Here is an 18,213-nt window from a genome sequence, read left to right as displayed (position 1 = left end):
CCAGGGGAATTTTTGTTACTCCACAAACAATAACACTGGGGAGGAGGGGAAGGCATATTAGTGAATTGCACCACCCTACAATGGGTCCACTATCGATGCTGGATTGACTGGCCCTGATGAATGGATGAGCTCATATCTCACAGCCCACTTGGAGCTCCATTCTCCTCTGACTCTGGGGTTATGATATCATCTCTGAAGTCCTGCAAACACAGCTGAACCTCACACTGCTCCCATTGTAGGTCTCACTTCTCTAAATGTGGGGCTGGGGATCTCAGCCAAGCAGCCGAGTGTCTTCTTTGCAGGAGATGGAGAAGGTGGAGATGCCTCTGCACAACTCTTTTTCTCCCCACAGATGTTCACCACTGTTATGCACAAAGGCAATGTACTTTCAAAGTGCTGCTCACGTGAGTGTATGCATACAAATCCTGTATTTATTGTCCTGCTCCTATAAAAATCTTCCATAACTAACTGTCTCAGTATCAGTTTAAGGTGGGCTAGTTGGTATTTCCAAGGGTTGCAGCTGTTGGGATGTGAGAAGCCATCATCATCTTGCACAGCTTTCTTCTTCCACTAGGTTTTGGCTGCTCATCATGTATAAGGAAGGCTGCACTGGTAGATGAAGTGGTACCTGAAGGAACATCTATCTAATGCAGTGTTTTTGTATTAGCTTCAGGGCTGCCTGCAACTCTGCTGAACCCCTCTGTCCAGAGATGCTCTCTTCCAGCTTCATGTGCTCCAGCACGTGTTGCCTAATGATCAAGGCTTCTCGTTCAGCACAGCTGACAAGGAGCATCTCTGTCACCACAGCTGAGACATGCTTGCTTTGTTAAATGACCAAGATTCTGCTGTGCAAGGCACAAGTCCTCCCATGCTTTCAGCTAAACAATTTCTGACTGTGATGTATACATCCTCCTCCACACCAGCAAGCAGGAGGAACCCAGAGTTTGTTCTACAAGTGCCAGCTTGGCCAGACTATTCCCACTTGACACTGCAAGAAGCCATGAAAATCAAGTGATGCATTGACCTAATGGCAACATGTATGATTCAAACCTACTCTGTGTGACACCTTGGGAGGTGCTTTGTGCTCTCAGAGTGCCTGCTGAGTTTTACCACGGTGCATCATTTTTTGCTTTGCTACACTGCAGCTTCTGCAGCCCTCCTACCCCTGCACCATCCTGGGTGGAAGCAAACCCAGGAGTTTGGAAACATGTTTGTGGCTGCAGAACACAGTATTTTCTGCAAATCAGATGCTCATCTGTGACTGGAACATAAACAAAGTTGGAGGGGGGAGAGGAGGAAACCAGAAAACCAATTTCACAAGGTTGACAATTAGCCAGGCACTCCTTTGGTTAGGGTGGCTGTGGTAGTTTGCAAGATGTGACCTTTTAATGAGGTTGGGTTTAGATCTTGGGGTTGAATCCGAGTTTCCACTAGTCCACAGTGGCAAAGGGAAAGCAGTGGTGATAAATTATCAGCAGGAGAGCAGGCAAAGGTGAGCAGGCAAGGATGAGCAGCTGTCAAAACTGGCTCTGTGCACACCCAAGTCCTGCTCTGCAGGATGGAACCGCATGCTCAACCCTATGCCATCATGCTCAGCCTCTCTCCCAAAGCCACCAGGATGCAGTGGCAGTGCTGACTCAGGCAAGCAGTCCTGTGCTCATTCCATGATACTGCTCTCTCCCAGATACTTCACAACCAGGTATAAAAATCCCTGAGTTTGATGTTTGTGACTGCACTCCCTGCAAGGGAAAGCAGTAAAAGGCTGATGTGTGCTCTGAACCACAAAAAGACTCTTAAGACTCTTACTGATGCCTTTTTTTTTCCTTTAGTGTAACTGTCTTGCCCTTAAATGTCTAATCCTTTTCTACCCATCCTGTGGAAGTGACAGGGCTCTCCATGGGTTAAATGTGCTGCTTTTCAAGAGGGCCAAGTTGTTCACTAGCTGCTTAAATCCCTGCTTGCCCTGACAGAGGTGATGCACATCCTCTTGGAGAAGGAAGGAGGGCAGCAGCAAGCTGTCTGCCGCTGGAATGGTCCAGTAAGCACTGTCACCCCTCAGGTTCAGGGGGTTTTGGAGTATTCCCTGTCCTTCTGTTTGTGTCTTACCCTGCTGAGGCAGTCATGGGAACTGCTGCTCCTTCACAGGGAAGGGGAAAAAACCAGGCTGCTCTAACTGAGATGAGAATGCAGGAGTTTGACCCCAGGCATACACATTTGAAGATATTGCCCAATTATTTCTTCATTTTTATTAATTACCATTAGTCATTTATGGCTGCTTTTTAGTTCAGCCTCTCAAGAAAAATATTACTTCAGAAAAAAAGGAAAAGAAACGTGGTTCCACGAACAATTAGCAAAAGCTACAGCTGCACTATAAAAGAGAAATACCTGAGGGGAAATAAATGCCTCAGATTGACAGGGGCACATAAGTTGTCAGATGTATGGAAAGCCAGCTGAGATCCTAATGGAAGGGTGAATCTGGAGAGGGCTGATTCAGTCAGGGCAATGCATGCAGCATGGCACTGCTGGGTTCATCACCAGGCCTGCTCTTTGCTAATGTCTTTATCAAAGATTTGGAAGCAATGGGAAATGCTGTGTTAATTACATCAGAAAAGGTCACTACATTGGGAAGATCTGAAAGCAGTGGTGAGAGCAGAAGAGCAGCAAGAGGCGAAGGGATGATGTGGATGGGAGCATGAGTGTTGGGGGATATAACAGCAGGATTTTATTTACCGCAGGCTCAAGGGGCTTTTCCATGGTTTTCTCCTGATTAAAGAGCACCAATAGCAATTGCAGATGTGGAGGGAACCATGAAAGGTCAGAGGAGAGTCAGGTTCAAGGCAGGAACCCATGGAAAGCCTTCCCACTGCCCTTGCCTGTAGTGGCTTTGCCTGATCAGCTCAGAAGGATGGCTGATTTTGACATCCTGCCTATCTCTGTACTATATAGTGGAGTGCAACCTACCACATATAAAAGAAAACTGTATTGCTTCAAAAGTTAACCCATGGCTCTGCCTGCTATGCAGCCATGGTTCTGCCTGCTATGCAGCCAAACAGAAGAAATAGAGAGAAACAAGAATCCTAAGTGCAGATAAATTTAGAAATGCTATTTAATGCTAATCTAGAGAGATCATAGAGCAAAACTGAGGGAGAAAGCGGCCATGAGCTGTCCAGGAGAAAACCCTCTGCACACTGGATGCCACTGTTGTTCAACATTAAATCACATGGAGAAAAAGCTCCTGTGGCAAGAGAATATTTGCTGCTTAAAGACACCCAGTGCTCCAGCTACCCAAATGCTGCCCCTTTCAGCAGCACTCTTCAACTTACTTGGTCACAAAGTTAAATCATTTTACCACTCAGCAACCCAGAGGCAGGCAAAGGTGGCAAAGCCAAGGATGAATGACTGCATAAAATTCTACCTTTACTAAGTGGGCCCTAAAAAGCCCAACTGGAGTTTTATTGCAGGACTCCTCAGGCTGACAGTCTCCATTAACCATCGGCTAATATTGCAGCATCAGAGCAAACCTGGTGTCATGGCCCTGCGCTGCTAGAAAGCGTCCTTCATCCCGGCAAAGTCCTTGGGGTGAGAATATTTTGCATGAAGGGTCATGGGCATAAAAAGTAGAGGCTCTGGGCTCTGCATTGCAGCTGATGTGGTGCACCCTGTCCCTCCATGCTGCAAATAAATCTACAGTTTCTCAGCTGGGTGCCTTTGGAAGCCACATGCTAATATGCTTACAGGGGAAGAGAGACCAGACAAGGTTCAAATGAAGAGCTCCTGTAATAAATAAACATGAGGTCAGTACAGGAGCAGCCATGATTGCTTTGTATGACAAGATTTGCATAGCAAACATTTGTGATTAATGTACAGCCAATATTAGGTAAGGAGGCTTTGCTATCGTTGCTCCATCTGCACCTTCCAGGTAAGGCAGCTCCAGCCAGAGCAATTAGTCACTGTTTACTGAAAGGCAGATAGAGCAAAACTTTTCTAGTTCAATAATTGAGCAAGTTTTGTCCTGCAGCCTCCTGTTGGATCCGTTTCTGTGACAGAAAGGAATTAGGCTATTTTTCCTGGGGGTAGGAAGGAGGGACAATTAGCACTGCTGTCAATCCCATCAGCAAGGGTCTGGGCTGGCTCCTGGCCTTGCCCAGCTGGGCTCATCTAAGTGACATTCTGAAGACATTCTGAAGACTTCATCACTAATGAAGATGCTGAAGACCCTGCATGTCTGGGCCCTGCTTCTCCACTGCCTTTACCTTCTCCTGCCATGGTGCTGGCTGGCAGAACTGCCACTTTGCCACTGCTGGTGGACGCTGAGCTGTCACAGGGCAGTGAGATGCAGCAATAAAACTTCCTTCATTACAGCCTCCTTGCTGCAGAGCCCAGCTAATTCTTTCCTGCTAAAACTTCTCTTTGGAGAAATACCATCTGCACATGGGGATTTATTTATTTTTAAAGATGAGTGAGCCTTTGGCTTTGCTAGAGAAGAGGCAGTTTAGTGAGAGGGACTGCGGTTGGTCCTGTGAGGCTTGGTTAATTCCTATGGGAAAACTGCTCTGTTGGAACCAGCGGGAGGTAAGAGGCTTGCTGCTGCATTCCTCCATTGAATCTGCTTGGGGATGTTGAGGAAAGCCACTGGGGCAGCTGGCAACAAGAGGGGTGCTCCAAGAAGTGTTGCATATACCAGACAAAGTGGTGAGGAGCTCCACAAGAGCTGGCTCAGAGACTGGAGACAGCAAAAACTTAAGCATTTCAGGGCAGTAACACAAAGAACTAAAGACGCCTCTCCTTTCTTCTCTCAAATGCTTGTGGAGTACAGTTAAGCTGTGACTGAGGCTCAGAGGATGCCAATCAACTTGTCAGGAGTGATAATGGTGGATGCTGTCTCAAACTTGTGATCAGATGTCGAGATTTTTGGTCACTGTCTTGCCATTACACGCCTTGAAGCCTGCTGGATCTGAGAGGATGTCTGTGTTGGCATTTCACGCCTGTGTTGGGGTGGGCAATAGTGAAGGGGGATGCTGTGGCAGTTGGATGGTGCTTGTAGGATCCCTGCACTGCAGCTTTCCCCCCCCGTGTGCATCTAGGAGGCGGCAGGGGCCGTCTGGATGGCAGATACTCAATGCATTGGTGGAAAATGTTGCCACACCTCTGCGCACCATAGCTTTGCAGATGGGCTGGAAGATGTAGCTGCACACCAGCTGCTTCAATGTAAAGTCCACCCACCACACTGAAGCGTGGGCTCCAGGTTCCATCACCCTGCCCCACTACCCTCCTTTCCACCTCTTTCGCCCCAAAGCTTGCCAGTCATCCCACCGGAGTGCTGGGTGCCTGCAGCCCCCAACACACATATGGCACCCTGGCATTAGAGCGCAGTGTGGGCACTTTGGCCTTCACACCTGCCGTGGGGAAGCTGCGAGCACCCAGGTTGAGGGGGGCAGCACCCATGTGCCACGTTCCCACCTGTCTCGGATGTCAGACGCAGCCGCAGGCGAGGGGCCCGAGCAAGCTTCATGCTGACGTTTCCCACTCTCCAGCCGCGGCCAGTACTGACCCGGCCCACTTCGGACTTCTCTCAGTTTCATTCTGCCTTTGCCTTCGTCTTCTTGGGGAGGCTTCCCTGCCGTGGCCTACCTGGGAGGGTGTCCCCGTGTCCCTCCGTGTCGCCGTGCTTGTGCGCCTGATGCCGCGGGACGGCGGGAGGCGAAAAAACTTCCTACGCTAAGCCCTGCCGCTCCGCAGGTGCGGAGGGTGCTGGTACGCGGTTTGGCGCGTGGCTGTGTGTGTGCAGGGGGTGGCGTAGGGCGGTCCAGCGCGGCGCCGGCCCCCGCCCGCCCCCTCGCTCGGTCCCGCCGCTGCTCCTCCCTCCTCCTCCTCTCGCTCCGGCTCCGGCTCCGGCTCCCTCCGTTCCGCGCCGCTCCGCTCCGCGCGTGCTGGCGGCGCAGCGCCCCGCTGCCAGCAGCGTCGGCCGCCCCGTCGGCGCCGCGGTGCGCCCGCGGAGGGGCGGCGCAGGGGGCGGCGGCTCGGCGGCGGCAACTTTTGGGAGCCGGCGGCGGCAGCGCGGAGGCTGCGCGGAGGATGGCGGCGGCGGCGGTGGTGTCGAGGCGGCGGCGCTGAGGGCAGCGGCGGCGAGATGCCGGCGGCGGCCGGGGGGCTGCTGTGGTGGAGCTGCTGGGTGGTGGTGGTGGCGGCCGGGGCCCCTCGGGCCGCCGCGGCGGCGCAAGCAGGTGCGTGAGAGCGGCCCGGTTCCGCGGTGAGGGGAGGAGCGGATGGTTGAGCGTCGCTCTTCCGCTAACTGCTCCAGCGCCGGTGGGGCAGCGGGTTCCCGGTCCCTGCGAGGGGTGCGGGAGTTTGTTCGGGTCCCGCGGAGAGGCGGCGGCCAGAGGGCGACAAGCCCTTGAGGGATCCGCCGCGCCGCGGATCTTCCGCGCAGCCCACCGCTTCCTGGCAGCGGCGCGGCGACACCTTCGTACTTGATATAATTGCTCTAAACGATAGCGCTTTGCGGGCTGGGGGCCTACCTCGAAGTCTCGTCCACCCTCCCTAAAGCAGCCGCCCTTCGCCGGTAGCAGCGCTCGGGTGTCCCTGCTCGCGTAGGGGCTGCCCGGCCTCCGCCACAGTCCGTCCTCTGCCAGACCCCCGGCAGGGCGCGGCGTGTCGGCCGGCGGCAGCCGCGCACGTGCCGCTGCAGCCCCAGCGGAGCTGCGCTCCCGAACTTGGCCGGCCAGAGGAGGAAGCTTTTCCCCTTACGCGTACAGGTTGTAGCTGTGAGGTGTTGTCCGAGCGCTGCCACACAAACACGGCTCCGAGTGGATTTGCGCCCGCGGGAGAGCGAGCGGTCGGCTCGGAAGTTAAAGGCAGGAAAAGTGCTCTGCCTGATTTTTTTAACTTTTTGGAGGGAAAGTTGCGACGTTGGCTTCATTTGCTTTTCGGTTTGCGGCGGAGCAGTCGGTCGGAGTGGCTCTCCGCCGCCGTTGTGCCGAGGCGCGTTTGTGTGGTCTCCCGGGGCGGGCACTGGGATCGCCTCCCGCCGCATCGTGCTTCTCGGGAGCCTGGGCTGTGAATAAAACATTAAAAGGCAGTCTTGTCAATCTTTGTAACTCTTTTTTTCCCCACTCCCCTCCTCCCCCCCCCTCCGGTGATGCAAAATTTATGATGTTTGGGCGGTATTGGTGCAACAGCTCCTCATTCTTGCAATTCAGTTTATATTTTGGGGCTTTATGTAACGGAGACGATGATATATTTGATGAGAAGTGAAAGAAGAGTGTCCCGGCTTCGCTTGCCTGGTTACGCTTCGCAGGCAGTTTTGATCTTAGTGCACATTTTACTTTCCCTCCGTGTGATTGTGTCCTAATCCTTGGAATCAGCAGGGGTGAAATGCTGGGCGGCTGCTGCTGCTTTCCCTTTAGTTTTTGGGTTGTTGGGGTTTGTGTTGTTTTTGGTGGTGGTGGTTTCCCCCCCCCCGCAGTTGAAATCCGTAAACCCCAGCTGAAAGAGCATTGCATTCGTTGTTTCCCAGGCTCTGGTTTGCTGTACCTTTTTGCCTCCCTCCCTGTTTACAAGCAGCCTGTCTCTTCTCCAGGCTTGGTACTTTTCGGTCTCAGACTTTCCCCGTAGCCTGCCCTGATTTTGGACAGCAGCCGTCCCAACAGGGCTGCTCCCGTGTTCTCCAGCCCACCTTCTCCACCGCTAGGACATGGCTGCTGAGGTGGACGATCCCAAAGATGCTGCCTTGCTGGATTTATACCTCCGTGAAAATAAAAAGTATTGGTCCAGGATCGGTCGCCTGACACCCCCCGGGAAGCCTCCTGGATCGGTGCTTGCAGAACAGTCTCTATGCCCTGCACTGTTGAATTCTGTTGAATTAAAATAACGGGATTGGAGTGGTACTTTGTTTGGACGGGTTTAGGTGCTACTGCGGGCAGTGGCCTCTACTAATGATTGTCTCTTACTGCTTGGCACTTGCTGAAAGAGCAAGGCAGACTACAGGTGAGCCTTGGTGTGCAGGTATTTATTTAGGACCCCTCTGACTCTGAGCTTTCCTGGATTTTGGGGTTCTGGCTGTTAGCTGAATTTTCAGAGCATCAAAGGAGGTGATGATGGCTTCACTCCTGCAAGTGAGCTGCTGGCCAAACTTTTGATCCTGTGTTAAGATGCAAATACATGAATGCATTTGGTGGTTTTTTAATTGTATTTGTCTCCATTCTTGGGCATATAATGACCCTGGCTGAGCTGTGTACTGCAAACATGTGAGCCAAACAGCTTGGGCTGTTACCTGGAAGCTGGTGAGTCTTTGTTCTGCTTGGGAATAGCTGATAAATGAACTCCTTTTTCTGATAAGTGATAACAGGGCTGTTGACTTGTTAAATGATTACAGCCACATTAACTTAGCACTGTTTGAAATATTCAGCTGCTCTGAGCAAATTAATTGTACTTCAAATATTTTTTGCAGCTTGGTTTGGTTTGGTTTGTTTGTTTTTCAGAGAGGAGCAAGTACAGGCTGACTATGGGCAGGCTTTAATTCCATGCCACTGCTCTTCTCTGGGCCATGTCAGATGGGACATGCCACATGCCGTTGGAGAGATGCAGCTCCCCTCCTTTGCAGCAGTCTCCTTGGCATCTCTCCCGTTTTTTCCGCCACGATGTCTGTTTGATGGTTAAAATTAGGCTGAGCTCCTAGTGCCTGTGGAAAGGCATGATAAATATTGACTAGGAGTTTCAGCCTGTAGATACCATCAGATGACTCGGTCCCTGCAGAGGGGATGTCCTGTCTTGCCCTTTTACTAAAGGGGAATTGGTGCTGGGATGGATCCTGCATCCCTCCTGGAAGTGCTGCTCTCGCTGATGCATGCCTGGCTTTAGGTCTGTGGTGTAGGGAACTGGGGGGAGGTCTCTGCATGGTAGCCAGGGCAAGCTAACACTGTCCCCGTGTGTCCCCTGAGGGCACTGTGAGGCCGCTCTGCTGCAGGGCAGAGGAGACTGGATTTGGCCCGGCAGTTCTGGGCGTTCTTAGGGAGCTGGGGGCAGCTTCTGCACTGGATTGCACTGTGCACCCTGCCATGTGCACCCACCCTGCCAGTACTGGCATGGTAAAACACCCAGGTGACTTAGCTGTAGCTTCCTTGTTTGAAAGTTAGGGTAACTGATGTGTGTGTATATGGATTCTGGCGCTAAGAGCTGCAATTGTAATGAACATGAAAACAATAGTAATAAGGATCTGAAATGCATGCTCATGAGTAAACACACTTGGCATTAGCAGCTTACAGAGGGAGAAGTCCCTCTTCTGAACCTGCACAGTAGAGAGGTGGGATGGGTAGCAGGGAAAGCCACAATAGTTCCCCTGTGAAACATGGCAGTGAGGGGCTCAGGACCCTGCAGGTGCAGTGAGCTGAGTGCTGCTTTGCTCTCCCGACCTTAATTTGTAATGCTGACTTGTTCTGTGTCTGGTTTCTGCCCTTGGTTTTCTAGCAGGGAATTCGCCACAGCGCTTAATTTGACTAAATGTTTTCTTCTAGTTTTCAGGGAATGGTAAAGTGTGTGGGATTCTGTTTGGTTTTTTGGTTTGTTTGTTTGGGGTTTTTTGTGGTTTGTTTTTAAGTGAATTTAAGCAAACAACAGCGGGTTTACTCACACTGTATCTGTCATCAAGAACACTCACATTAAAAGGTTTTATGAAAAAGGATGTATAAGCTAGCGGCTTCCAGAGCTGGGGTGGGTTGTGAGCCTTTGCTGGCGGGTGGGATGGGGTGGCGTGCCTGCAGCCTTGCTGCATGAACATCTCTAGGTGGCAGCAGTCCCCAGGAGCTCCCAGGCTGCCCGGAGCTGGAGCTGGGATTTCACAGTCTCTGGTCCCGCTGTTCAGCACCTCTCTCCCGGGCCGGGGAGCATCATTTTGAGTGCCCAGAGGGAAAGGGGTTGCAGGGAATCTGCTGGCCCATGAGTCCTGTTCCCACCTTCAATGCTTGCGAGCTAGGGGAGGTGTAATGATGTGCTGGGATAGTAACTGGAAGACTATGAAGTGCTTCAGATGAGTAACAGAAGGGGTTCGGGTGGCTTCAATGAGGATTTCAGGGCGGTTTGATCATACTGAGAGGTGCTTAAAGTCGTGAGCCAATTTCTAGGTTTATATTCTAAAGAACTTATACTGTGATACTTATACTGTGATAACTTGTTAAGCTAACTGGAAGTCAGAACCAGACGGATGATTGGGTATTGAAGGTGAACAAGTTCAAACTAGAAATTAAGTGCATGCTCTTAATAGTGTTGTAACTGTTGTGGCAAGTTAGGAAAGGAAGAATAAGATACCCTTGTCACTCAGCACCATTACCTTGTGTCAGGTGGTCCTTTTGAAATGCAAATGCTTCCTCAGAAGGACTGTGTAACCCATAGGTTTATCTTTCTGTCTGTCTGTCTGCCTTTCTTTTATTGGAAATGTTAATTCTGATCCTTTTCTCAAATGCCAAGTGCTTTGGCATCATGAGGAACCCTCCTCTGATTTCTTTAGGACGGTAAGGATGAGCTAGTACGTGGTGCTTTGTATGGGGCAATATGACGATTCCCCGGAGGCTTCTGAACTTGCTTTGTGTCCTGCCTGTGCAGATAAGGGTTTAACACAGTGCAGCCAGACATTTCTGTTCTTAAGGCTACTGGTAAGCAAAGACAGCTCTGTAAGAAACAGCTGAGACAGGTTTGCCCCCGTGGACTCTGCTGCTCTCAGTGCGCTGAGGCAGTTCAGCCAGGAAAGGAGCGGAGGCTTGTTCCTGGGATATACAAGCGGGAGGAGGTGCCTGTGGCTGGGCTGCTTCTCATGTGTCACACGTGGGCTGGCAAGTCCTCAGGGTGTACGACAGGCTCTTGTTTTCAGTGACTTAAAGGTTTTCCTTTTGCAAACAAACACAGGCTGCTGGTGGATTTTATGTATGCCCACGTAGCCAAAACTGAATTATCCCATGGGAGTCCTGAAGCCTGCCAGAAAGATTCATCATTTCAGCAACTTCAGTTAATGTTTGCTTAGTGACAGACTGCTTTGGACGAACAGTTTGAGCTGTGCTCAGGGCCGGCTTCCTTGTGACAAGCTGTGTGTCCACGTGGTAAATGGTTTGATTTCTGCACTGTCCACTACCTCTGCCGGGCATATGGGCACACGCCAAGCCTCCTGAAGTCTTTGAACAGCTGCTGCTATATATATCCAGATCTATTGCTGCCTTTTTACTTTTTTAGGTTTTAATTCTCAGCCTGCCAGGGAAACTTGCCCTTCTTCCCACTCTGCATAAAGGGGATGCAAAGTCCAAGACAGATGGATATTAGCTTGTGCATCGGTGGTAGCTGAGGGTCTGATGCTGGCAGGTGTTTAGATAGCAAAGTCTACAGTTGGAACTACAGGAGCACATCCTGGGCTTGCTGTAAACTTGGAACACTGTAACAATACCAAGAATATAAATATATATGAGGAATAGCAATTCATACTGTGAGAATGTCAAGGAGTATTTTTGTTTCCCAGTGGTAACTACTTGTTTCTGTGCCTGAAATCCTTACAATCTAGCTTCTGACAAAGGAGAAGTGGGGGGAAAATGAGGGGGGGAAGAGAAAGTAAGCCCCAAACTTCCAGTGGGTGCAGTTCTTTTCAGAGCTATAAAAAAGATCAGTCATAATGGTAAAATCCTTTTCAGAGATTTCTAAGATCTCATTCTGCATTTGGTTCTTCTTTCTCCTGCTGTCTGTGCAGGTAAGGTGTACAGTGACTGAACAGGTGTTTATAACGTGATCTTTCTTAATCTTTTCCTGATAAATCAGTCTTGCAATATCACAGTAAGTGACATGGCTCCTGTATCTCATCACAAGCTGCTGTTGAGCTTGCAGAAATACAAAGCTTAGGAAGTCTTCCAGAAAGATGTATAGGTGGGCACTGGTCTCGGGAACTGGCTCATAACTGATGCTGGGGGAGGAGCGAACCTTTCCTCCCCAGCGGTCACAGCTGGTTCATAGCCATGCCAGGGTGATACTGATGCAGCATTGACCCACTCCACTGCCGGTGTGTGAGGTGGTGCCTACCCACCATAAACCTCAGTGTCTCTGTGTTTTGGAGTGTGCAGCAAACCATCAGATGCCGCAGACCCCACGGTAGAGCTCAGTCCTTTGCTTGCAGAGGAGCCAGGAGCTGAGCTTCCCCATGTCAGGCAGCCTCCAGCACCATGAGCGTAGCAGGATGCTGAGCTGTGGGACGTGATGCTGACAGGTTTTAAATTCATGTGGGGAGTTTACTGTGGCACTGATGAACATTATCTGACCCTCTGCCTGCAGCTGCTCAACTAAACTGCATAACAAATGTCTGTTAAAGGAGTTGTGATAACCTGACCTCTCTCTTTCTTTCACCCTTACCCTGAGTTTTGTGGTATTTTGTTTCATGAAGGAAAGGGGTTGAGCCAGAGGGAGGTTGAAGGAATAAAGCTTGTACACTCTTAAGAAAATAACCCCCTTTTGAATAAAGTTGTGTTATGAATAAATTGGAAAAGCCCAGAGCTCTGTGAAATGGCAAAGCATCACTGTTGGCTGTAGCATCACTGCAAGAGAGCAACACTGCTCTTACATCCATCAGGGGTAAAGATCTGAAAGCTGTCCCTGTCCTACCAACTCTCCCATGGCTTGGCTCCTGCTGCTCCTCCAAGTCTCTCCAAATGGTGCTTCTGTCCCTGCATCTCCTGCTTTCCCAGGGCAGCATCTACTGTGGGACAGCGTGTGCTGGTGAGGTACCTGAGCAGATACTGCTGCCCTGCTCGCTTGTATTACATTTAAGCATCCACTTAAACACCTCACTGTGCAGAACTGAACACGCTGCAAAGAGATTTGCAATGGTGTTTGGCTCACTTGAACCCCAGGAGGTGCTAAGGCCCGTTCTCCTGTAGGTGTAGGTCCTGTGGGAGCTAGCACTGGTGGAGGCATTTTGGTGCCTGGATAGGAAGAAAACTCATCGCACGTAACTTGATGCACATCCTAATGTTCAATTTCTGCTAATTGAAATTAAGTTGAAATACTGAACAATTTAAGCATAAAGCTTTATGTACCATGCTTGGTATGCTAATGGAATATTTTAGTGATCTTCTAAGGTTAGCCTCACAGCCAGCTGCAAGGATAAGCATTTGTCCCTCAATGTTGTCTTCCTTTAACCCCTGTTCCAAGGGTGTCTCTATGTGGTGTGATTTTAAGATTCATTTTTCTTCCTCCCCCCCCTTGCCCCCTCCGATTGGCTACGCAAAGTCGAGCGGGGGATATTTTTGCTCATTACCTTTGGCAATAAAAATGTATCCATCTAAATTTAAATTGCTGAGGATGTGTGGCAGTATTTGGAATACAGTATTATTTTATTATTTCTTTGAGAGGGCGCCAAAAAAAAGGGGCTCATTTATTTCGAGAGATATTTCTGTAGCGCACAAAAATACCGGCGAAGTAGCTGACGTTCTCCAGTTGTTGACTTCAAATTTAGCAACCATTGTCCCTCTTGATATATTTGATGCTCTAAAAATGAACCTGCCATCAAGTAGGAAGCTGAAGTGATTGGTAGGCAGATAACATTCTTTAGCAGCTATTAATAATGCTCAGAGGACGTACAGATCGGAGCGTGCGGAAGAAGCCAGGGAATTGTATAGGAAGGAGGCACAATAATGCATCTGCCTGGTTTATTTGCAGGCTGCCTTTATTGCTCTATCTGTGTGTACCGCGGCGGTCGCTGCCGCCTGAATTGGCACATGGTGAGCGGGAGAAACCAATACGCAAACAGAATGGTGTGCAGCTGATCCGGTTTCACAAATTGAGGTCTGCCCTCTGCTATTTCACACCCTCCGTGAGCTGACTCGGTGGCTTGTCACGGCGAAATGCCCGGGGACCTGATTCTGCCAGGGGCTTCAGCCGTGTTAGGTGGGAGTCCTTCCCTTCAGAGCCAGTGGGGTTCATGGGAAGAAGGGAATTAAAATCCTGTTAAGAGAAGATGGAAAATTTCAAAACAAATCTAAAGCCTTTTGTCTCTTTTCTCTCTTGGTCTGTTCCCTGAGACAGGGAAGGGCTTTTGTGTCAGCGCTGATGTGCCTCCAGTTGCTGCAGGTTTCTCCCCAGATTCCTCTGTGTTTGTCTTCTGCATTTTTGAGCTGGTCTCAAAACGGCACATAGAATAGAATAGAATAAACCAGGTTGGAAGAGACCTTCGAGATCATGATGTCCAACCTATCATCCAACACCACCTAATCAACTAAACCCTGCAACCAAGTGTCCTGTCAAGCCTCGCCCTAAACACCCCTGGTGATGGCGACCCCACCACCTCCTCGGGCAGCCCATTCCAGTGGGCAGTCACTCTCTCTGTGTAAAACTTCCTCCTAACCTCCAGCCTAAACCTCCCCTGACGCAGCCTGAGACTGTGTCCTCTTGTTCTGGTACTGGTTGCCTGGGAGAAGAGACCAACCTCTGCCTCACTACAACCCCCCTTCAGGTAGTTGTGGAGAGCAATAAGGTCACCCCTGAGTCTCCTCCTTGTTTAGGTCCACTTGTGAACCACATTTTAAGCTGCAGCTAGCTCGCACAGCCATGCAGCCCAGGTGTCACCCTGGGGTGTGCTTTGTATTGGGAAGATAATAGAAGAAAACCATAAAATTATAAAGTGGTGGTAAGTTTTACAGTGTTTACATTGCTCTCTACATCTACCTGAAAGGTGGTTGTAGCCAGGAAGGGGTTGGTCTCTTCTCCCAGGCAACCAGCCAGAACAAGAGGACACAGTCTTAAGCTGCAGCAGGGGAAGTTTAGCCTGGAGATGAGAAGAAAGCTCTTCACTGAGAGAGTCATTCACCATTGGAATGTGCTGCCCAGGGAGGTGGTGGAGTCCCCATCCCTGGAGGTGTTCAAGAGGGGATTGGATGTGGCACTTGGTGCCATGGTCTAGTCATGAGGTGTGTGGTGACAGGTTGGACTCGATGATCTTTGAGGTCTCTTCCAACCGTGGTGATACTGTGATACATTGCCCTTGTGTTGCACAACATGCTGAAATCATGACACGTCGCTCTGAAGCCTCTCCATGTGACGATATAACCAAGCAGCTGCTGCATTGATAAATGTGATGCCTGCAGCATCTCTTAGGTTGGAGGGTCTTTCTGGAGTTGCTAAATGTAGCAACACTACAGTTTGTGTAGCTCACTCCCGTTGCTCAGAAAGGAAACGAAATCAGATTTGTGCTGAATGATTCTAGCTGCTGAAGGGTTTAGGTGTGCAGCTTAAGACTTTAGTAAAACAGCTTCCTAAATAGCCATTATTAGCACTTTCTTGGAGAAGAGGAGGCTCAGGGGAGACCTTATTGCTCTCTGCAGCTACCTTAAGGGAGGTTGTAGACAGGCAGAGGTTGGTCTCTTCTCCCAGGCAAGCAGCACCAGAACAAGAGGACACCGTCTCAAGCTGCACCAGGGGAGGTTTAGGCTGGAGGTTAGGAGGAGGGTTTTGGGGATCTCAGCTAACTCTTGCAGAACATGCCTGGGATCACCAAAGCTCATCATATCTGTGTTTCTTAAACCAGTCATTGATTAAATTCCCTGAGAACTTGTCTCATGTAAACTGGAACATTCTTTTCTTTCTAGGAATAACTGGAGTAAGCCCCCTGTTTATTTGCTGGCACAAGCTCAGAGCCCAAGTAAAATAAGGCTTTCCTTGGGAGTTAACAGATGAGGTGCTGGAGGAGCCTCACTTCTCAGATCATACAAGTGTGACTTAACAATATTGAGAAGAGTGTACCTGGATGCCACGTAGTACAGGGCCTTTGTGGTGTGCAGAGATGTGATAGAACTAAATATAAGCAGCAGGTAACAAAATATCAGGGAAGGGTGGAGAAAGTGCTACCTCAAATCCTCTCTGTGGCCTAAGTGTAGGTGTGATGGGTGAAGTACAGGCTTGAGGGCACTACAGTTGCTTTTCTCCAGGTCTGTGTGGCTCAACGACAGTGACATCAGCTCTTTTCACTGACATGCATCCTGAGAGAACTGGCTGTTACCACCTCAGTGATAATCTTTGTTTTTAACACTCTACTTCATTTCTTTCCCACAAAGTTTGGATTTCTAACAATACAATTACTTATGGATTTGTAAGGCAGAAATAGCTTGGTAATAGCTACATTGCTTTGCCTGCAGTAGTAACAAGTGCCTTAAATTTAATGCATCATCCACATGGAAAATTGATACTTGGCCCAAACTCAAGGACTCTGACAGTTAATCTTAAAGAGCTTTTGGTTGCCATGTAAAATAGAGACTTGTGGATCGTATTCACAAGAAAATTAATGGCCTTTAGGATTATTCCATAGTAAAATAGTCCTGAAAGTACTTGAGGATGATTAAATTTACAAGGAGACCTTTCCTTGGAGGTCACCCAGATGAAGGCCTGGGACGTGAACCACTTGGCTCACGTACAAAAAATCTGTGCCATCTCATAATTCAAAGCCTGAATTTTGCCTGATCTTCAGGGCTGGTTTAGTGAAGTCACATCATAAGCTGCTGTCTGGCTAATAGCAGGTTTCTTTCAATGTACTTTTACTTTGGTTTTCCTCCCTGGAGTACAACCCAAGCAACAGGAATGCCCCAGAAGACTACTTCAGGCCTTCCTCTGAAAAAAAAGGTACTGTAAGAAACTTGTGAGTGCTTCTGATGAAGATATCTGGCATGTTTGTGCACACACATGTGCCTGCATTTATTGTTTTGCTGTCAGTCATGATTTATAGGACTAGAAGTTTCAGCAGAGACACTTGTGTCTCTGTTTGTTGGGCAGGTGCTGCTTTATGCCAGGGTTATGTGTTGTCCTTTTCTTTTCCTGGTAACCACAGAATTTGGCATGTTTTGTCAGTATTTGGTTTTGACTCAGTAGGTCTGGATGACTTCTGCTTCAAAACTACTCAATCTATTTACTAAATACAGAGCTTGTGTTCAACAGAAAATGCAAGACCCTATTTCAGAATTAGGCCCACACAATCCTGCAGTCAGGCAGTTGTGCATGTAATTGCTTGCACAGATGGTCAGTTAGGTGTGCAACTGTCCATTTGCATGCAAAATTAACCAACTTTGCAAAATGGGCTTTGAATGTTCACGGTAGAAAACGCAGCTTTCTAGAGATGGCAACGGTGTCTTGCGCCTTCCGCTTTTATTGGTGTCCTCCCCTTGCCAGCCTTGTGTCTTTTGCCTTTGCAGCGAGCCACTGGGACTGGAGAGAAAAGTCTTTTTTCTTCTGAAACCTAGTAAGTGTTGGTAGACTTTGAATGGCTGTCTGATGAGAAATGCTCCTGAAATACAGGTTGTGGCAGAGTAGTTCAAGGAATCGTAACATCGTTTGGGCTGGAAAAGACCCCTAAGACCTGGTCTAACCATCATGCCCTCAAGTGTTGTGTCCACACCTTTCTTGAACACATCCAGGCATGGTGACTGCACCACCTCCCTGGGCAGCCTGTTCCAATGCCTGACCACTCTTTTCCTAAAGAAATTTTTCCTAATAGCAAATCTAAACCTCCCAGGCACAATTTCAGGGCATTCCCTCTTGTCCTGTCACCTGATGCTAGGGAGAAGAGGCTGACCCTCACCTCACTCTAACCTCCTTTCAGGTAGTTGTAGAGAGCAGTGAGGTCTCCCTGCAGCCTTCTCTTCTCCAGACTAAACAATCCCAGTTCTCTCAGCTGCTCCTCATAAGACTTGTGCTCTAGACTCTTCACCAGCTTTGCTGCCCTTCTCTGGACATGCTCCAGCAACTGTCCTTGTAGTGAGGGGCCCAAAACTAAGCATAGTATTGGAGTTGCTGCAGGCATGTGAGAGGTTTTTCCAAACTGGTGTGGATAGACAGCAGATGAATAAAATATGGAAAACTAAAAGCCACTTGCATCTACTTGGAGGGGTTTAGCAATCAGGCAGCAGGTTCAGCAGTGAAGCTCTGGGTGCAATTGCTCTTTCAGACACAGCACAGAAAGGTGCTTCTGGGTGTTCAGTCATTAACACTTTTGCAATGGCAGAAAGTAGTAGTTTGATTTGTATATTTGTGCATATATTTACACATACTTCAGGGTTATATGTATTTAATTGTGTCTAATGTGCTGCCAAAGCATTGGTTTTCAATGGAAGAGTGCAAAATCCCATCTGAGGGATCTGTGGAAACGCTCTCAACCACCACTTTGCAGTTAGTGCAAGCTTTTCCTTTGTCTGGCGTGGACCCAGGGTT

General features: G+C 49.2%; 1 protein-coding gene across 1 annotated transcript in view; it reads left to right on the top strand.

Moving 5' to 3' along the window:
- The first annotated feature begins 5,997 nt into the window (after positions 1-5,997).
- ERBB4 (erb-b2 receptor tyrosine kinase 4) overlaps positions 5,998-18,213 on the top strand; it is a 747,707-nt gene continuing 735,491 nt past the window's right edge. Inside the window, exon 1 of the mRNA XM_054177007.1 lies at positions 5,998-6,224. Coding sequence (XP_054032982.1) covers positions 6,131-6,224 — 94 coding nt within the window. The 5' untranslated portion in view covers positions 5,998-6,130. The remainder of the gene's footprint in view (positions 6,225-18,213) is intronic.

This window comes from Dryobates pubescens, chromosome 37 (genome assembly GCF_014839835.1).
Source record: "Dryobates pubescens isolate bDryPub1 chromosome 37, bDryPub1.pri, whole genome shotgun sequence".
NCBI lineage: Eukaryota > Metazoa > Chordata > Aves > Piciformes > Picidae > Dryobates > Dryobates pubescens.
The sequence above is the reverse complement of the archived record's forward strand: the minus strand, read 5'-3'. Positions and strand labels throughout refer to the sequence as shown.